The 21,878-nt window shown below is 31.6% G+C and overlaps 1 protein-coding gene across 9 annotated transcripts in view; it reads right to left on the minus strand.

The window, feature by feature from the left end:
• LOC126878094 (la-related protein 1B) overlaps positions 1 to 21,878 on the minus strand; it is a 42,249-nt gene that overhangs the window by 12,385 nt on the left and 7,986 nt on the right. For 2 of the 9 annotated variants that reach the window (XM_050640548.1, XM_050640547.1), the window contains exons 2-17: positions 15,915 to 15,988; positions 15,660 to 15,713; positions 15,098 to 15,266; positions 14,887 to 14,991; positions 14,664 to 14,836; positions 14,327 to 14,445; positions 14,061 to 14,250; positions 13,137 to 13,694; positions 12,661 to 12,818; positions 12,122 to 12,347; positions 11,885 to 12,052; positions 11,538 to 11,791; positions 11,289 to 11,449; positions 10,788 to 11,042; positions 10,418 to 10,551; positions 9,808 to 10,332 (exon numbers count right to left, since the gene is read on the minus strand). In XM_050640548.1, the coding sequence (XP_050496505.1) occupies positions 9,829 to 10,332; positions 10,418 to 10,551; positions 10,788 to 11,042; positions 11,289 to 11,449; positions 11,538 to 11,791; positions 11,885 to 12,052; positions 12,122 to 12,347; positions 12,661 to 12,818; positions 13,137 to 13,694; positions 14,061 to 14,250; positions 14,327 to 14,445; positions 14,664 to 14,836; positions 14,887 to 14,991; positions 15,098 to 15,266; positions 15,660 to 15,713; positions 15,915 to 15,988 (3,302 nt within the window). In that variant the 3' untranslated portion in view covers positions 9,808 to 9,828. Of the gene's footprint in view, positions 1 to 30; positions 1,781 to 2,631; positions 5,451 to 9,807; positions 10,333 to 10,417; positions 10,552 to 10,787; positions 11,043 to 11,288; positions 11,450 to 11,537; positions 11,792 to 11,884; positions 12,053 to 12,121; positions 12,348 to 12,660; positions 12,819 to 13,136; positions 13,695 to 14,060; positions 14,251 to 14,326; positions 14,446 to 14,663; positions 14,837 to 14,886; positions 14,992 to 15,097; positions 15,267 to 15,659; positions 15,714 to 15,914; positions 15,989 to 18,460; positions 19,584 to 21,878 lie in introns of those variants that run through there. The other 7 variants (XR_007695554.1, XR_007695555.1, XM_050640551.1 and 4 more) reach the window with 7 other exon arrangements.

Raw genomic sequence — 21,878 nt, forward strand, 5'->3', positions numbered from 1 at the left:
TGCATTATGGAATGAAGAAAAAATACAATATTGTTTGCAATTCGGTTTTTTTTCTTTTTTTATTATTATTGTTATTATTATTATTTACTGCACTCATAAATGTTACAATCTTTCTACGCATACAAGATTCACAAATCGTTCACACGACAGCTCGTTTCATCACGTATAACATCCTTACTTAAATATCTCTAGGCGTATTACAACTACAATATGTAAATTATATGTTTGTATATATATAATATATGTCTATATTTTTTTTTCATTTTACTTTCTCTATCTTCCTCTCATTCGTTCACACGCATACGATCTTCTATCATACACATATTACGTGAACGCACACGTGTTCGTCTCGTTTCTTCTATTTTTTATAATAATAATAATATTCGTACGCTATGAATGTATATCGTATTTACATGATCAACAGTTTTCGTTTTAATGGGATCTGAAATTGGTAATGTTATGCAAAATCATCGTCATAGCTCGGATTGTAAGAAAACGTAATCTACGCCATATGTATGCATCAGTATGGTTAATAGATCTGAAAAAATAAATCGGTTATTTTCACGAGGCCGCCAAACGGAGAGCACAATCGATATTTTCAATCGATTTATGATTCTATTTTATAAGTTTTCTAATTTCTCACATTTTTGCACGTTCTCCAAGTTAACTCATCGTTACGAGTAAATACCGTCGACCTTTCTCAAATTAAATATTCTGTTTTTTTTCCTTTTAATAATTCACTTTCCCCCTTTTATTTAGAGTATAATAGTAGGTTACCATAGTTATAGTCTTCGAAGGAATCTATCAGTTCGTTTCTATGCATGTTTCTTACAAAATTCGAATAAAATTCTTGATCAGTGTATTCTTTTAATCTAGGGTATTATTTTCCTCTATTGCTTTCAGTCGATTCTAATTATTGTTACTTTATATCTATTTTTCGTGTCATCTAATCATGTATGGTAGTGTAAAAATTGTTAAAATGTTTTATCTAGTTTTTTCCGCTCGTTTTAAAGAGATAGTCGTTGATCGGAAGCTTCTGGCGTAATAATAATCGATTGATAATTAAAGTTAGTAACACGAGGATTAAAATGCTGACATACCCCTTTTCCCAATTCATTACACTCATATTTATTTTAGATATTCTGAATGTATGATTCTTAAGTCACTTTGCTTCGTACTTTAATTTCCATTAATTCCTTACGAAATGATCCATAGGTTATTGCATAGCAAATTCTCTAGGAAATGGTTTATCGATTATCGCACGATCGATATTCTAGTGAATGATTTATCGATTATAAATAATTAAAATTCATTTACAGTTTATTGAATAATCAATCCTCTCTCGAATGATATATCGATCATCGCACAATTAATGATTTGTCAATCGTCAGTGTTCTCCTTCTTATCGTTTTCATATCGTCCCAAGGAATTTTAAGACAAATTGCAACAGTTATTGAGCGAAAATGTTCGCCGAATTAATTACAATATACAAAATTAGAATCGATCAAAATCACAAATTGGATTTTGGATTTTGGATATAAATTACATTTAAAGAAACGTATTCCGTTCGAAAAAATTTTCAAGTGGTTTTATCCACTTAATAAGATGAAACAACAGAAAGAAGATTTAATCGAGAAAAATCGATCTCTCGTTAGTTTAAAATTCAGAACGGAATTTTTTCCTGAAACGTTTCATGAAACTTCGTTCGATCGTTTCAAAAACCAGTTACAATAACTGCAAACGTCGTCAATATACCAAAGATTAATTTTCACGATCGATCCTAGAGAAAAATCCGAAGAAAAGATATTTTAGTCTTCTAATCCTAAATATATCATTATACGTAAATATCATATACTAACACAATCTTTTTTTTGTTTTAATAACTTTTTTCTTCAATCCATTACAGCTAAACAAACGAAACGGACTTAAAAGAAAAGATGAGTATAAATATACTATACATACATACATAAATACAAGAATTAATTAAGAGATCAAGATACAAGAAGAAAAGGGAAAAAAGTGAAACAAAGCAAGAATTAATTTTCCCATGAAAAAGATACGTTTGAGAAAGCAGTTTTCCTTTTTTTCAACCCTCACTTGTCCTTATCTTTTCTAAATTATGTATCCTGTGTATAACTGTGTAATTTACATATATATATATAGAATATATATGTACGCATATAAGTAACAATACAAGAATTTGCAATGTAGTGCATTTTCTTCAGCTGTTTACAACAGGACATCCGTCTACTAACGTGACTCCAAGGACTTCTGGTAAAAATTATTTACAGTATTCTACAAGATCGTCGTTCGTTCAAAGAAACATAGCTTTCTTCCAGATACTCATTGGAAAAATTGATATACCTTTCAATTAGTTGTACTGACTTATTTTCGTTAACGGTAGAATTCACTCAGTTTCGTTGTATTCAACTTCTTAGAAATTAATCGCAGATAAAGTTTCAATAAAGCTAAGTTAGATCCTCTGATAATGATCCGGACCTAAATTTTGTATTTATAACAAAAAACAGTCGATGTGGTTTTTTTACTAATAGAATCGATATAGCCGATTACTTTTTTCAGAAACAAACAAAATTTAAGTAATGAAGAGTTCATAAAATAGACTCTGAAAGATTAAATAAAATCATTCTTTATTATGTATATATACTATTAGCCACTGAAACGTGATCACTTCAAAGATAAAGAGAGATAAATTCCCAAATTTCACAAGAACGTCATAACAGATTACGTCCAGTCATCGTGCAAATGCATACATATAATCTCTTTTTTACTTCACGATCGTGCTTAAACATTAAAACAACTAAACAATAACACAAAAATAACAAAAAACATGTGTATATATATATATACATGCACAAGATTAATTGAAAAACCAATTACGACAAAGGAGAATGAAGTTGAAAAAGAACGACGATCGAATCCTAGCGACAGTTATCGTTACTCCTAATCTAAATTCGATTAAGCCTACAGTCATATCTTTTTTTTTTTATTATAGCGATACGCTCTTTTTTAGTTTAAGTTGAATCACTCGCTTAGAAACTAGTTTTAGTTTAATCCTACGCCGTTGTATACGAAATGGCAAAATAGACTACGAACACGTTCTATGTACATAAGATATTCACTATTTAATTATGAAGTTCCCTTCGTTCGTCTACAGCTTAGTTCCTGGCACCATATTTTTCTTTCTAGTATTCGTTTTCGCGTTTATTCTCTTTGTCTCTGTTGCTTTGTGCTAATCGATCTTCGTCCGTTCGAAATTGCTGTATGTAACATCTTTTACGTTATCTTTGTTTCCTTTCGTTTTCATCGTACTCGCTTTCCTTATTGTTAATACCTTTATAAGTTGATCGTTTTATCGATTTTATTTTATACGTTTCATTATGACCTATTAACGAATTACTTTTTAAAAAATTGTCAATTTTATTAATACAGGTATTTTGAATTCTGTAATCCTATATAGGGACAATGAAAATGTTTGTAAAATGGCAAGGACCTGCGAGCGAAAAACCTTAAGATAAACTATTGAGCTTTCGAATATTTAGTTTCAGGAGAAAAGTATCGCTTCATTTTCTGCAACGAAAACATAGATTAGACAAAGGAGCGTGGAATTACTTGAAGATAAATTCAGAAACTTCTAACGCGTGTCTTAATTTGTATATGTTTTAAGTACGAATTACAGAAAACCAAGTCAAAATGTGTATATTGAGTGAGTTATAAAATACTGACTCACGAAACACTTTGAAAAAGAAAAAAAGAGCAGGAATACATATCAAGTGACATAAAAGCATAGAAAGTGGCTGGTTAAAAAATTGAATTTGTATTTCTTATATATAAAAGTAGCTTGATATCCGTGATGTACCTTATATGATAGTGACGCGTGATTTAAAATAAATAAGAAAACATTTCGTAATTACTCGAAATTGTAAAAAAAGAGACTGAATAATCGTTATTGCAAACGTATGTGTAAATATTATAAAAAATTCTAAGTAGACACGTGATGTACAATTTACGGGGTTGTTAGGTTTCGACCGATTTATTTCGAAGAATGTTTTTCAAGAAAATTATTAAAAATAGTTAGACTATGTAAAAATAATGGTATCTCTTAAATGCAACGTAGAAAATATTCATACGATTGACCTAAAACTACGTAGGGACATATATAATTTTTGTATTTTTTAATAAATACAAAAAAAGACACAATTATCTGTAACACATTTCCTCAAAACACTACTAAAAAAATACCTAAATTTTTACTTGTCAAATCATGCAACACTGTTACAAAGAATAATACAACATCTTGGACTTGAGCACGTGTCAAATGCTCATTGCAAGCACAAAAGTCATTCGAACGGACGTAGGAACTCTAGAATGATCACCTAAAGACAGGTATCGTCCTTTCTTTGTAATTAGTATGAGGTTAGGTTTTTCAAGAATCGACACGCAATTAATGATAACCTGTACAATTCTATAAAAATTGTCTAACTATAATTCAGTTAAAGAGCCAACAAATATTCGATTAAATATACTGCCAACTAAATAGCTGATCTGAAGCTCACTGACTTGATGAGAAAATCATAAATAATTGAAAAACAAATTGTAACATAGCAGTTGGTAAGGTTCAGCTTTCAGTTGAAATTCAGATCTGGCAAAGATACAAAAGGAAGACGATGAGAGGAAGAAACAGAAAGTACATAGAGAACATAGGGAGCATTAACCCTATTTCACACTTTACATTAGTTTAATATTATTGTTTGAAAGATTGTACCAACAGTCTTGATAAAAATAACCTGCTTCGTATAAATGTTTTTCAGCGTAGATGAAAAATCACACTTATAATTTGTAACGTGTCAAATAATTTACAAATGAATTTATAAACGGTCCTTGGGTCTAATATTTTTAAAAAATATACGTCTGTTATATTCACTTAAATGAGCTTTTTCAATAGGTACAATTTTCGGATTTTAAACAATTGAAACAACTTGCATGGAACGTTTGACTTATCGCACAAAGCAACACCTCATAAATAATATTATCACGGAATCACTGATGAAACTTATGAACACATGTAAAAATCACCAATTTTCAGAAATAGTTACGAAATCTATTGTCTCTCCGAGAACAAAGTCAAAGAAGCAAATATGCTTCCTTTTTTTTTTTTAAAAAGAATTACTTTACGAAGAGTAATCGTTGATTAGTTCTACTATAAAACATCTTATACACTTTACGTATAAATGATCTCTCCCTACTTTTCTTAAGCTTTCGATAATTTGAGAAAATTTCACATGATGAATGAAAAATTGAATTAATCCCTTAGTTCATGCATTCAAACTCGACAGATGAAATTTCCTCGGTGGCGTCCGGCTAAAGTAAACTCGGATGAAGTTCGATGTAACCCATTAACTTCAGGCACAATCAGATTTCTTTTAAGGCCACTGAAAAAAAGAAAGAAATTTCGTAGGATATTCCACCACTTTGGACAGCCCGATATCGTGTCTCTAATTAAACTGTTGCTAACTACTTGGACATTTCGAGTTCTTTTTTATGCACTTATATAACAATTTGTCTGGTTATTAGTAAACATTGTCACACGAACAACATATACAGTCGTGTGTCGTTAACTGGTCATGAGTTGGATTTTATTTGGCCAGTTATCGAGGGAGGTATATTTCTAGGAAAACCCAAGTATCTCTCTTTTCCACTAAATGTTAGTATAGATAGTGTTTATTCAGCCAGAGTTGATCTGTGAATGGCAGGGATTTGGTATTGATATATTCGTGGATGTGGCAATAACGAATTTTCAATTTCGATCAATAACGAAAATTCGCGTATCCTATATCCTAAATTTTTATGATTGTGTGAGGTTTTATGAACTTTTCAATGCACTTTTGTTTGAGAAATCGACGTATGTCAATTTTTACTCTTAGGAGTAGAGAAGAAATATATTTATATACGTATCAACTCTGGTTATTCCAATTTTAAGCGGACGCTATTTTATTCTGTTTGAAACCCTAACTGAACTTCTCGAATGTACAATGTCCTTAGATCAGTGTAACATTTTTATCCTTGCTCCATCCCCACTACGTTTTCCTGATACGAAACTCTGTCTTGTTCACTCTACACCAAAAAAACATTACATTAATCCAGAAAACACTGCACAAAAGTAAAACCATATAAAGCCAGTATGTATAAGAAATAAAAGACAAAGAGAAAAAAAAGGAAAATGCGAAACATAAAAAAATATAAAACACTTGGCAACTGTTCGGAAATAAGCCTTGTTATCTTTTGTGGAATTTCCATGAATATATAGGAACGTTAGAAAGAAGAAATCTTCTTGAAATAGTCTTTAAGGATGAAAAAATGCTCCAGCTTGAAAATTAGTACATACTGACATTTGTTTCATGACAGATGAATTTATGAAGTATAGGCGCTGTGAACGAAGATAATTCGATTTCATATGCGAGACACGAGTAACACAGAGGAATGTTCAACAGGAAATGTTACACTTTTGTTACAAAAGATTCAAGCAATCGTTCTGCGGTGCAGTTTCTCTTCAGTTATCACAATTTTACAAGTATGAAATTGTACGATACAAGTGCGATATGTAAAATAAGAAGAAAGAAAAAGATCTCTTCCTTTGTAACTACGATCATTATTTTTGTGAAAACATATTCGCGATGCATTGACTGATGTCAGTGTGTGACTAGTATATTAAAAGATGAGAACAGATTTGCAGTGTCTCCAGGCACTTGTATGCAAGTTTAATTAATGTCGACTTCTCAACTCTTTCGCTACTAAACGACAATACATAAAGCGCGTCGACGGAAAATTGAAACGCTGCGTATAGAATGAACCAGCCATTCGTATTGTGTGTACATACATGTTTTCACTCGTGCATTAAATTTTCAATTTGTGTTTGTTCTCCTTAATAACATTGATCTGAATCCATTGATGTTTTGTTATAATAACGTTGTAATTTGCTTCACTAGAACGCCAAATTTGAAGAATAATTTTACTTAACCTCAAAACTTCATCCAGTCCAACTAATCTGTTTCTACATCATCACTGAACTATAATTTCTACGTATCCTATTTTTTTAGCGCGTAATATTGTATATAGTATACAAGTTGGCGTTAAATGTATATACTTAATGTTTCAAAATAATATAGTGAATTAAAGGTTATTCAGTATGTAAAAATAAATCAATGAGACTTATTGAATAGACAAGAAGTAAAATCTGTTTGCTAACGCTTTTCTTTTTTTAAAAAACCGAGTTTGAAAATTCAATGCGTACACATGCACTCAGCTAACCCCAAATTGAACCCCATATAGCTAACGACCGTTATTTCAAATTTGTTTTTCTTGTAAACGAGGCTTCAAAGACAACAATTTTATTCTATACATTTTATTTATTTCAGCATGTAAACTTCTGCCTGGTTTTATAATCCTTATTCAATCGAAAATTAATTAAGTGCATGTGCACTTGATAGACTTTTCAACTTGATTTTTTTAAAGATGAGGCTTCTTGCAAAGTATCTATTATTCTAATACATTTTTGTAATTTGACAAAACAATGTGTACGTTTTTTTATTTACGTTTTTCAATAATGCTGCGTTTATACGAATCTTTTTATACATTATTTGACTGTTTAGTCCGTAATAGGTTAATCAGGTTAACAAGAAAGAAAACTCCTTCATGTGTCCGAGACAACCGATCAGATGAAATCTTCATAGAATTAAAGAACCAATTAATGACTGCGTATCAATTCTGCGTTACACGGATGAGTAATTCTACATCAGAGTAATCATACATTTCTACAAATAGATAGTTATTGGTCAGTAACTATAAAAGATTGATTGTTCATTAGGAATGCAAAGGGGTTCAAAACAGTTAAATGACAATAGAATCATAGTTTCATTCCTATAAATAGCAAAAAGACAACATATGCAATATAACAAACACCTGAGGATGAACCTTCTAGTTATTACGTTATTTTCAATTTCTAATTTTATATAAAAATATTAGTGGTATTAGAAATTGAACTTTAGAACAAGCATAACTGAAATTTATTTAAAAACAAAATTTAATTTGGAATTTTATATTATTAGCCCAAAAATTATAAGAAGAGTAGCAATAGAATTGAATCTTAATTACTGATAATGAAAGATAAAATAATATCTATTTAGAATCGATATTATTAATGATATTAATGTTTATCATCATTGTCTATGATACTACTGTTGCCACTACACTTTCTCTTTTTTATAGTATTAAACTTTCCACATAACATTATCAAATATTAACAGATTTAAATGCATATTTGTAAAGAAACGACTTTATAAGCTTCTATATATAAAATATTTCATTGTGCAGCGGCTACGAATTGTTCCATGTGTCAATATCGCATTTACTATGATTTTACACAACCTCATTTTTCTCTTTGCTGTTTGATTCAATAGTTGGTTCAATTCATTAGGTATTAAAATTGTTTAAGAGTTTAGTCAGTGTTACTATATAGCTAATAACGTACTACGATTTGCTAAAAAAAAATTTATCTAAATGAAGCCAAATCTTTGGAACTTTTCCATTCGTAATTAATTTAGTATCTTGCGCAAATTACACAACATTCATGGTAAGATAATTCTCTATCTAAAATGATAAATAATAGAATATAGATGTATGTGATGTTTTACAAAATTTAAAAAAACAGAAATATACATAGACCATAAAAATTGTATGCGTTTTGCAACCAATTTATAATATCTTTCAATTGCTACCGACACAATTCAAATTTTGAATAAATCTTAATGAAGAAACGATATACACTTCATTATCTTTTCAAAGCGATGACTTTTATGTAATGATATTAAAAGTAACTTACAACGAGATAAGACATATTCGCCAATTGTACATATTAATTTAGAATCTAGTTGATTTCTTCATATCAATAAAGTATGAAGAAACATGTCTAAATTTGAGAATTGTTAAAAAATTTATACTGGTGACTACTGAAATATTTATACTGTGCGATCATCCATTAAACTGGAGTTTCAATTTTCTGTTTTTTCGTATCGTACAATTCGATCTTTCAATCATTTCCTTCCATGGATGCGAAAGCAATGATTGTTCGATGATAAAACAAAGGAAAATATTTTCTCAATTGTAAGTTTTGCGAAGAACGATAGTAATGCCGTAATAAATCTATACATTATACACGTAAGAGACCTGTAACCCAATTTCTTCAAATGAAACAGTTAGCTCGGATAAATGTTTTAAACGAACACGAATTTATCGGCAATATGAAATGTATGTACATGCTATCGTGCCTGGATTCTTCATGTGTTCGTTCATTCCGCGGGCGGTTCTTCTCTTTTTTCCTGCTAGGATTTTTAGCGAAAGTATCCTAGCGGATGAACCGAACAGGGTTTTGTTTAATATAAGCAAAAATAGCCGAATATATATATTCGTAAATACAACCTTAATGAACTACCTTAAAAATAGCTTGCTGAACTTCTCTCATGAACGAAGAATTCTTTCACCTTCACTTACAGTGTGTTTCACTATTGTTCTCTAACGATCCCCAACGTCAGAGAGATACACTTTTATAGATTCATCGTTTTGTATACAAAGAGTCTTGTGCTCATTTTTTTTATGTGATTCTAACACAATGCATAACTTCTCTATTACTTTTTCAAACGAGATTTTCCCTTTTCTTAGAATAAGTATTATCCCTATCCCAGGAGCGATGCACTTATCCAATTTAGCAAATCGAGTAAGTGCTTATGCACTTACCCATCAATTTTCAAGCTGATCTCATTTTTTAGAAATCGACGTGCTATCCGTCTTGATTGTGGCCGACTTCGTCTGCTCGGTCTTAGAGATCGCCAGGAAACGATCCCTTATGACGTTTTGAGACTTGCCACTCACTTCTTGAGCTTTCGTACATGAGCCGGAATTTTGCTTGCTTCGTGATTGCTGTTGTTGTTTACTTAAATCTCGTTGAATATTCGAGAAAGAGGGACCAGCGTCGTTCCGTCTTCTAGGATGGCCTAATCGTCCAGATCCAAACGAATCGGCTCTGTTACGAAACTGCGAAAGATTCACTGAGTCCACACGAGACTTTTGCGCGACGGAATTATGTTCAGAATTTGAAGTTGGCAACGTTACGGTACTGGAACCACCAGATAGTCGACGAACTCTGTTGGTAGGTGAAGCATCACCGTCACCTGCACTTTCGGACACACTTCTGTTTCGTCTCTTCGCGGCCTGAGATCGTGAGTTTGCAGCAAATGCTTGCAGCATTTCATTTATTTGAGGCTGTAACATTATTAAGAACATTAACATAATTAGGAATGTTATTTAATGAAATGTGTTATCTTTTATGTTTAGATAGAACATTTACCTCGACCACTCTAAAGTCTTCGATACTCTTGAATTTAGACAAATACTCCTGTAATTTAAGATCTACTTGAAGTTGATCAGAGCGTTTATAATACTTTAAGAACGCCCAAAATTTTTCTAATCCATACAGTTGACCTACAAAGGGAAAATAAAATATTAGCACATTGTATTCAAACTAAACAACGGTTTTTAATTTAATTAATGCTTGTTGCTACGTTAAGTACCGCACACAAGACAAATTGATCTTATGGTACCAACTGAACATTTCATTTACTTTAGCACACCCTCACCGTCTAGTTAACAATAAATGTTATAACTAAACAACCTATAATGTGCATCAAGTTGGATGTTTTAGAAAGAAATACACTAACCACTTTCGTAATCTTGTATCGTTTCGACTTGGAAATCTTTATACAGGTGATGTCTAAATCTCTTTTCCAAACCGTAACTATAAAATCTAAAAAGGCATTCTAAACCATATCGGTAACCCTCAGAGGCATCTTCTTTGGCTACAGTCCTGAATTCTTCGTACATAGTACGATTGAAATTTTCCCGCAAGAAGAATGACCAAAAACGGAAAAGTGTGTTCATTTCTTGAGATTGGCCAATTCCAAGTCTCTTACGTTCTGAAATAATATAAATACGATGAAAATTTGTGTACCCAAAGGAATTATAATTTATGTACACTAAGATATTTTCAGATCCTCTTTTCTCTTCATGATATCCCTCAGTCGGGAAAAGAAGACAAAAATAAAATAATTCATCACTATGTTTACTTATATGAGAAATATTAATCGTCTATAGTACTAATTTAGATAATGCCATTTCATGAATCATAAGAAATAATTTAAAAAACGAAAATTTATATTCACCTTTTAAGCAACGTGAATGATACTTGTGATAGACCTGCTGCGTAAAACCGTTTTCTTTTAGAAGAGCATGACTCGGGTGATGAAATATTGGTAATGATTGTGGTGCACTTCCGTAACTACTCGCAAGGTAACCTTCATTTGGACTTGTTCCTGTGCTACTTCTGTACAATACAATAAAAATGTAAAGTTATTAAATTGTTATTAAACTTTTTTCGCTTGTTATACAACTTGTTGGCAATGTAAATTTACCCCGTAGAATATGTACGCGGTCGATGCTCCCGAACGTCCATAATCCAGCCAACGTGATGTTCAACAGGGGGATTATTGCTATGTCGTGTTTTTCTTTTTCGCGGTGTCCTAGGATCTACCGAAGGTTCGTCCTTTACTACCGCGAAGAAACGAGGAACCACTCCTCTTCTACTATCCCTTCTCGATTTATCATTCCAACGACTTCTATCTATACGACGATCTCTTCTCTCTTGACCATCTGTAGTTATTGACATCTATGGATACAATAATTACATTAAATGTAAAATGTGAAGTGAACAAAATTAATATAATTAATGAGATTAAATAAATATGAAATGAAAAAGTACCTGCGTTGGAAGCGAACGAGACACTTCCATATCTTCTATTGCGGATGGTGGTGGAGGTGGAACTTCCGGATTAGCTTTTTTAGGCGCTTTAGGAGCCATTTTTTCAAAATCTTCTTGACTAATCACATTGACAGTTTTATAGCTTCCAATTGACGACGAAGATCCATACTATAAGGAATGAAGTAACTCAAACCTGTGTATACCAGAGAAATATTCTAAAAAATGATTTAAACTTACCCTTTGACCATCTTTCATCCATAAATCTTCTTCATAATAGTATAATCCATCATTGATAGCTTGCTCGAGATCCTGGGTCATTTTTACTCTTGTTGTCCAGTCACCAGTTCGATCATGACCTTCGTGTTTCGGAATACGCGTCGACATGGGCACCGACGTTTGTGTAAAGATTAAAAGTTTATTGACATCTCTATCTGACAATTCATAATCTTCATCGTCTTCAGACCTACAATATATCACATGTTAACTTTTACACATACAGAGTAACCTGAGAAAAAGACACAATAGTTTAGAAGTATATAGTAATCAGTAAAATAAAAATATAATGTCGTACTAACAATTCAAAATAAATCAGGAACTTTATTTATAATTTCTTTCTAAGAATATATTTAATTTGCTTTAAAATGCTAATCTGGAGTTTGCTGTAATAGATAAATACTTTTTGCTATTTTTTATGAATACTATATACTCTTAAGTTATGAACGCATGTATAAAATTCATAATATAATCAAAAGAAAGTCAAACAAATAGCAACAAACCATTCAGAAAATGCATTGTGGCGGCCAGTTGGTGGTGGCGTATCAAGTTCCTCGTCAAATTGAAAGTCTAACTCCTCTCTTTCTTCGCTTTTAACGTTATCAATTTTCTCTTTTTCTTCGTTTCTTTCCTTATGTGACGGTTTCACCCTTCGCCTTACCTATCATTTTCATGAACTCAGTTATTACTTATCACTAATAGTAATAACTTGTTTGAAATAGATCCACAGTTTGTGTCGCAATTTTTATACACCGATGACGTTTCGGGCAAATATTCTAATTTACTTAATCGGTAACACAACATCCTATTAGACCATTTTATAAATTCATTGCATTCTTTATAGTTCTAGGTAAAAAAGTACAGTTCAATTTAAGATCTTGAATAAGTTGTAAAAGTGGAAGTGTTTTTTCTGTGGATTAAAAAAACGCGAATATTTAATTTCAATGTTGGTACTAATAATACACGAAAAAAAGATTACCTCTTTCCAAACATCATTGACAGATTGTGATTCTCCGTTGACTTGCACTTCTGGTACGGAGGATGGACTAGAACACTTGACTGTTGTGGACATTTTATCGCCCGGTTTCGAAGCTTTGTTTCTTGAGAGCAGTAATGAATTGTCACTCGATAGTACTGGAATGCTTCTCACTTCTACTGATTGTTTTTCTGTCTTGAACGATTCGCTTGTATTATCGAATACAACAGATTCGTTATTTTTGTCTGTCAGTTCGTTCGAAATTGGTATGAACTCCGGTACGTCAGGATTTAAACTGTCGCCTATTAATGAGGATATACTTTCTGATTCACTAAGCCTTCCTATTGTTGGGATAGTATGGTTGGATTGAAGAACGCGCGGAACTGGGGGAATAGGAATTGTAGATAAAGGTCTCGCAGCAGGGCAAAAATCGGATTCGGACGTGGAGGAGAGTATTACTTCGTTTTGAGATGAATTCGAAGTATTAGACGGTTCTAAGAATACGGGATTTCCAGCCGCGTCCAAGATAGGCCACTTCAAAGGATCTATTTTCGTTCTGACCTAATAAAAAAAAAAAAATAACATTAGTCATTAATAACAAATTAATAACATTAGTCTTGAAAATTATTTTAGAGATTCTGCAATAATATTTCAAAATTGATATTTCATAAAAGACAACAATAACTGATAACTCGTATCTCAATCGATCGCTACAATACAGCAAAAAATATATTTTCCAGGGATGAATTTGTGAGGAGGCCTACTTTCAAACTCCATTCATTGAACTTAAATTAAGCTCGAATGGTGTCAGCGAATCCTCTTCCATTTTATCTAGCACAATTCTTTCACCAAAGACACAAAATGATGTAGCTGGATTCGAATTTCGATTTGTGCATTATTAGAATAATGAATATACGTTTACATTACCTTAAATCCATCCACTAATTCTAATTTATCGGATTCCATAATCGCCTCAATAACAAGTCCAACATCTGTCGTTAACGTTTGTACACGATGAAAAGAAGCAATTAAAGTAATAGGTAAAAAGCCTTGTGCGTCCATTTTACGACGCAAAAAGAAATCCCTTAAAAGGTTCTCTTCGCTGAAGTAATATTCTCTGTGAAAATATAAATTACATATTAAAGAAAAGAATTGTGTATTGTTTTTGTTTTTCACTAATTTATAAAACTTACATTTGATTCCTCAGAATTTCCTTAAGCGCCGATGTATTTATGTTCATGAAATTACTAAAATAAAATGTTCCCATGTAACCCACCATATAATTAGGATCCAAAAGACCAAATTTATGCATCTAAAAAAAATGTGTCAATTGAAAATAATTTGTTTAGAGATTTAAATTTCTTTATTTCTATATTAACATTCAATATCAGGTCTACTTTCGCTACTCTTCAAAGAATATTCTGAGAGATTCCCATTAGCTTATCATCATTATTAATATAATTTATATTATTTATTATTTTTGTTATATACGAAATGTAGGTAATAAGAAAATAGTAAACATAAAACTACCTGCATATAAACTTGGTCATGTCTGTGCCTGAAACCACCACGATAAGAGCCTCGTCCACCACGCCCTCCTCTTCCTCTGTAACTTCGCCCACCTCGTCCACCTCTTGTAATATACGCTGGCCTATCATGCTCTCTATTTCTATACGAATCTGCTTCTGTTAAAAGATATAATTCTAAATTTAATATGCAATACTTAGAATATCATGAAATATTTATTAAATACCTTCTCCACTCTTTTCCCTCTGATTATGGTACTTTGGTGACCGATCTCTTTTGCTCCGATTTTTTGCTATATCTATTTCCAACGGTACCCATTTCTGCTTGTTCACTATAAAGGTGAAACAAGAATATTAAAGATTCAACTTAAAAAATAACTCTTCACTCATCTTTTATCATTTATGTCATAGCAAAGAAAATAAATCAGTGCTTGTTACCTTTTTTTTTCTTTTCATTACTATCCAAATGTTCTTCATCATCATGCTGACAATGGTTCTGCTCTTTGTTTTCTTTTCCTCTGCTTTCAACAGCATTACTGCTACTTTCTCTGCAGTTATTTTGTTCAATCACACCATTTTGCTTCTGTGCTGTTACAACTGTCTTCTTCTAAAGGAAAATATTTTTTTAGTTAGTGACATGTACAAAGAAAATTATATTAAAGAAATAAATAATTGTGTGAATGTCAAATGATTTCACGGATAAGAAATACGTCCGCAATGAGATAACATTCGATTTTACTATAGCAAAATATTTACGCTCATAGATAAATACATGATATTACATTCTATGAGTTCTAGCTTTTGCATAGTACATTTTTTTACTTTTAAAACAATAACTGAGAATCCCAAATATAACTAAAGTAAATTTTAACAAATTTTGTTTAATTGATAAATTAAACGATGAAATATAGTAGCGTTGATTAAATATTATTTTGTTAAAAAGTTGCGTTGACAAGATAACGTAAGCATTCCAAAAACACGACAAATAATTTTAACTAACCTCTCCTGAAGCTTCTAAAGTTGGCCAATCGCCGATATCTGAGAAGTCGCTCGCCTGTTAAAGTCACAAACTAGATTTTAGTTGTATCCAATAAAATATAATAAGAAATTGGTATCTTAAGAATATTTTAATTAAAAGAAAATTTTTATACACAATTACTATATTATACGATTACCATCAAACATTATTACTAATGTTATTAAAAATATTAACATTATTATTATTTTACCATACAATTGGAATCATTGCATATACCTTTTGATTAAATTTTCTTCTATCCTTTGACACCGTCACAATAGTCGGATGATTTCCAGTGTTGATGCCATTTTCTGTAAGAAAGTATTTTAATAGAATAGAATATTTTCTAACGTCAAACTTTTCAATCATAAACTAATTCTTATCGTGTCACTTATAATCTATTCGTAACTTCGTGACCTATATTATCTACAGAACACGTGCTTCATAAATCCTTTTATCTACGACCGTGTGTCCCGAAGAAAGTGCACAAAGAATTTAAACAAAAAAGACGGCACTTTTTATTGGGTTCTATTATCATCAACAAGGTAATTTCTAGATGTTTAAGCAAAATGTTACTAAGCAACAAGTCCGTGAAAATATTTATATTTAGTATTATTTATTATTATTATTATTATTATTATTATTATTTAGTACTAATATTTACACCATAAAACACTCCTGTTTAATAATAAATAATAATAATAAAGTAATAAATAATTTTTTATCTTCGTTAAATATTCAACAAAAGTTCTACAACATTTGCATATACGTAGTTTATATTCAACATAAATGAATTATTTAATACTAATATAATTTTATTAGATCATAAAGTTTGTGTTCGTATAACTATGAACATATAAAATTCTGCTCGTAAAATTCCATAGTATGGATCCCCTTCTCAAATACAAATTTATTAGTACGTCGTTCGTATTGTATATACAGCGTGTTTCAGTCTGTTAGATCTATGTCTTTGAGTGTAAATCAGAAAGAAATATAAACACAGTTTAAAATTTTACTAAATAAATTTTTATGAAAGAATAGACAAGAATAGCCTCCTGATCTATACAATCACTAAATGTCTCTTTCACAACGTTCACTATTTCTGTCGCTAGCTGTGGTAAAAAATTATATATTCAGTCCACATAGTTATCAGTACATTCAGTCCACACAGTCATCAGTACATTCAGTCCACACAGTCATCAGTACATTCAGTTCATACAGTCATTAGTACAGTCAGTTCATATTTATTAATATTTATTTAATATATTTTTTTTATAGCTATCAATATATAAAAATTTAGTAACATGAAATCAGTTGATATTGGAAGCGTGAATATTGCTCCTTTCATGTTTTCCATCTTTATTATAACTTTTTAATAAAGTTTCGAATCCTGTATAAACACGCAATAACTGAAAACGCACAAACGAGAATTTGACACTATCTCCGATTTCTTTATTTTCTATAAATAAGCAATGCAACGTATGCGCTAGAAATGTACAAACGACTTCTCGAAACATAGGGCGCATGTTACGCAAGTGATACCAGCTGTAGATTTGCTTGTTGACCTGTTTTCGGTCGAGTCGATCTTTCGTTTGCTTCGAAAACACAAATCACCGCGAAAGCGAAAGTAACTCACGCATTACCGTGTCCTGCTTCTCGCGTTACAGTCTCGATGATCTAGACCTAACGGATTTGACAAAAATTCTCTTCCATAATTAATTCCAGACAGAAAGATGCCAATAAAGATAAGGAGATGGAAACAAAAGTAATCTTACGTATCTTGCACAATGATACGTTAGAATAATGTGTAATAGAATTTGAGTACACTGAAAGATTGGTACTACCAGTAAAATATAGTAATGTTTGGTGTTAAGTTTCACAACCTGTTAAGATTCAAAATTCGAAACTGTTTGAAGTCTTCAGTATTGGGTTGCCAACTAAGTAATTGGGGATTTTGTCAATACCACTTAATAACAAAATCCGCAATCACTTAGTTGCCAACCCAATATAATACTTTTAAGTATTTAATCATGTTCTAATTTTCATAATATATGTTGAAAAACTTCGAATCGATTCAGAATCATTAGCCAAGAGTAACGAACGACGAATAAATTTATTAAGTAACACGCGTAGGATAAATTTTTATAGTAGAAGACTTACTAAATAAAAACAAAATAAAATACATACTAAATCATAGAAAATAAAGGGGTATTTGGTAAGGATGTTGCACAGAAGATTTCTGCGATATCAACGTATAGAAAAAGCAAAAACATTCCATTCCAAGCAATTCGATCTCTTCGAAACGTAATCTAAACATTTCAGGCTTAGGTTATCCTCGTAAGGACAGAAAAAGAATCGCGCGCGTATAAAAAAAGCCCCGAGCGTTTTTTTTTCGACTCCGGTTCAACGGGATCTCGTTCTTTGTACTTTAGCATGCATTGTTTTCTAGCTGAGAAATCGATTTCATAGCATTATCATCTTAACTGATTGGCCTCCAATTTTTCTGCATTCAAATTAATTCAACAGAAGTAAGCTTTTGTAAAATAATAATAACGCATTAGTATAAACGCGTCTTATAAACAATTATCAATAGAAGAACAATAAAAAATATTACAAATACAGAAAAATGTTTGCATTTTTTTCTCCAATATTATTTACTTAAAACTTAGTACAGATGCAATATAAATTTTCTCATCTTACAAATATGATTAATAGCAATAACTCTGAACAAAACATAAAAATATTATCGTTAGTATTGACTTAAAGAATCAATTAAAACTCACGTTGAACAGTATCGCCTTTATTTTTATTCATCTTCATTGTGTATCGCGTCTATGAAGACTCTGTTTATATGAGAAACGTCTTCGTTAAAAATTCGGTTCTGCTCACTAGATTTCAGTTCTTCGTTGTTTACACGTAGAACAGAATGCCTCAAACTTTTATATAACGTTCATATAAAGAGAGACTCGCGCGTAAGCTAATACTTCTTGACAATGATATAGAAGAGAAAAGCACATAACAGCTAAATTCGAAATATTATAATCGGATTCACGCACTTATATAGCGTTACGACGGTCACTTCACTTTCGCGCAACAGGTGCAATCGTGTACCTTCATTTGCCGTTTTTCTTTATACACACTTTATTGTATATAAACATTTATTAAACAGAGTTCTTCAGAAATATAAGTTAATATGAACCCTATAATGGAAACTTCCTAGTTCGATATGACTTTCATACGATAGTTTTGCGATATCTAGTTTAATGTTACAAAATTTAATATTCACAGAAAGTTTTGTATTTTCAAATAAATTACTATATTTATCTATATAAGAAATTTTATTCTGATAAAATAAAGAATTTTAGTGTGCTATTATATGGTTAACGAACCCAATAAGATCATTTTAAATCTTCCCACTGATTTTGCGCGTACATAAAATAGTAACTAGCACCAACTAAAAACTATGCAAAGTTCTTTCCATATGTTATGAAATTTGCTGCACCTTATATTCAAGGCAATGATCATGGTTAGAGCACATAAATACAATTTACTGACAATGTTATATCTAAAAATAAAGCAACTATTAACCAATAAGATTTATTACTTCGAAACGAATAAAAAGATGCACTCTCGATGAACAAACTGTTACATCAATGAATATTTCTCTAATTTCTATACTGCACGAAATGTTATTATTTAATGTTTGGAATTAAGTGCTCACACATATACCTATCTTGCACTACAATAATTTTTTTTTTAAAGAGTTTTTTAATACATATGTTTTAAGGATAGTGAATATTAGAAAAGAATTCTTTTGACTAGAGACACAATGGAAACCCGCCATATACTATTTCGTAGCTGCAGCTCGAGAGCCAACGGTGCACTGAGCCACCAGGCAAAAAGGGAGAATCGAAAACGCTTGCAGCGACCAAGAACGGTAAATACTTGCAGCTGCTTCGCTAGTCTTTGATGTGCAAACAGCATTAAATCCAATTTTCATCTCCATTCTACTGGCTCCTTTCGTCTTCGATTTAGGAAGAGTCCGTTAGAAATAGATAGATCGACGATTTTTCAATCGAATGATATAGTAATTTTTTAAATTAATTAATACCTGTTTCAAAATATGTAATATCTGTTGTTAAAAGATGTTTTAACAACATTGAAGACTGATTACTGCAAATTTATATTTTTATAAATATAATTAAAGAAATGAAATCTAGATACACAGTTGTTTTGCATACTAAATATTGTAACGAATACTATACTTAGAATATTTTATATGTTTTTGTATACTATGTGTACTCTGAGTAATTTTACGTTATCTATGATAGTATAAGAATCCATAGTCTATTCCATAGTCCATAGTCTATGGCAAGTAAAAAGGAAAAGTTGTCATTTATTTACTAATGGGGTCTGCCTAAGTTATGATATTAGGCAAGAACTGACAAATGGCGTGATTCAATTTCATTCATAATATTGACATTGTTATCGCAAGGTAACAAGGTAACAAACAGTAAATTTTTCTCATATCGCGAGATATGCAAGAAATCAATATTTCTTACGAAACGGAGTAACCAAGCAGGAAAGCTTGATGGCAACCGATTTGTTCCATCTTGTTACATCGATAACTAACTAACACAATAACACGCGTACGCGCGCTCAACAACTTCCGGTCAATTCAATACGTAAATTTGTCGTAGGAACAACTCATAGGTGCCGCACAAGGAGGCCGGCGGCCGGTTACGAACAGAGAACAAGGAGAACGGAGGAAAACTTGTTTGCTCGTGTCAGATCCTGTAGCGAATCGCTCAAAGCAATGTTAAAAATATAGCATGTAAAGTTCGACGTAAAAACGAATCAATATCTTTCTCTCTCTCTCTCTCTTAAATACCAATGTAATATATTTTGCAACCGGTGAAATGAAAATTTATAAATAAAACAAAAAATGTTAATTAGCATGAAATATTCATTCGAATATTTAGAGGTAAGAATTTCAACGCGCTAGGTTCATTAAGTAACACCTTAACGATAACTGACGTAACATTCTTCATGATTAACCAGACAAGTCAACTACTAATGACACTAAAAAAAGAATAATTTTTTGCATTCATTGAAATTTTAATTTTAGCAAGAAATGAGACAAAAGAGAGTGCAATAACTCTTATTAATATATTACAATATTTGTTCTAATTAGTAGAAATATAAATTTTAGTTATAGTATAGTATCCGCACTACAAAATATTCGGCTAGAGTGACACTTTTTGGAAGTTTCTGGGGTCACTGAAGTCGAAAGTTAGGTTCGTTTTTAACAGAAATAAGGCTCAACAAATTTCGGTCAACTTGTTAATGTGACGTTTCTCGTGGATTCTGATGCTTCCTTTCTTAAAATTTGGTACTCTTAACCTATTGTGTGACTTATTATGCATTTGAATCGTAAGTATTGGATTAGGTTATTTTCCATTTTTTGGCCGCCGTGAGGCGACTGGTTAAGCCGTGATCATACAGAGAGCTGTATGTGCAAATTTTTTTTTTTTTTATTTTATTGATTACATTCACAATTTGTCCAGTTTGGACATTTGGTAGAATTTTTTAGTTGTTAGATTATCATGTAGGTGGCTACCCCCAGTGGGATACCATCTTCGTGTTTGTTAGGTTGTGTCCTTTGTGAGTGTGTGTGTTCCTACTCTGTTCTTTCTTTATATTTTCTTGCGTGTCTGCTAATCTCCTCTTCGACCGTTGGTATTCCCAGGTCCTTCGGTATATCCTCGTTTCTAACGTACCATGGGGCATTTACTATTGTTCTAAGAATTTTAGCTTATATTGCCTCTATTCTGTTTATATGGCTCATTGCTGCTGTCCCCCATAATGGTATTCCGTACGTCCAGATTGGTTTTATGATCGTTTTGTGTATGTGCAAATTTGAGCGGCAAAATTGACATTTGGAACATTGGCATTAGCTGTGCCATTACTTGCTTCGCCGCTTACCACTTACAGCTCTGTATGATCTTACATGGATTTGCATTTAAAGTCTTTGCCTGCCAGATGTTCATAAGACCGAATTTTCAAAATCGTTCATTTCCATAAAAAAATTACCCTCATTTTCGATTTTAACGATTTAAAATATATGTATAAACATGTATTGTATATATTTTATATAAGACAATCTTTGATGAAAGAAACTCGCTAAATTCTTATCGTTGC

Source organism: Bombus huntii, chromosome 2 (genome assembly GCF_024542735.1).
Source record: "Bombus huntii isolate Logan2020A chromosome 2, iyBomHunt1.1, whole genome shotgun sequence".
In the NCBI taxonomy this organism is placed as follows: Eukaryota; Metazoa; Arthropoda; class Insecta; order Hymenoptera; family Apidae; genus Bombus; species Bombus huntii.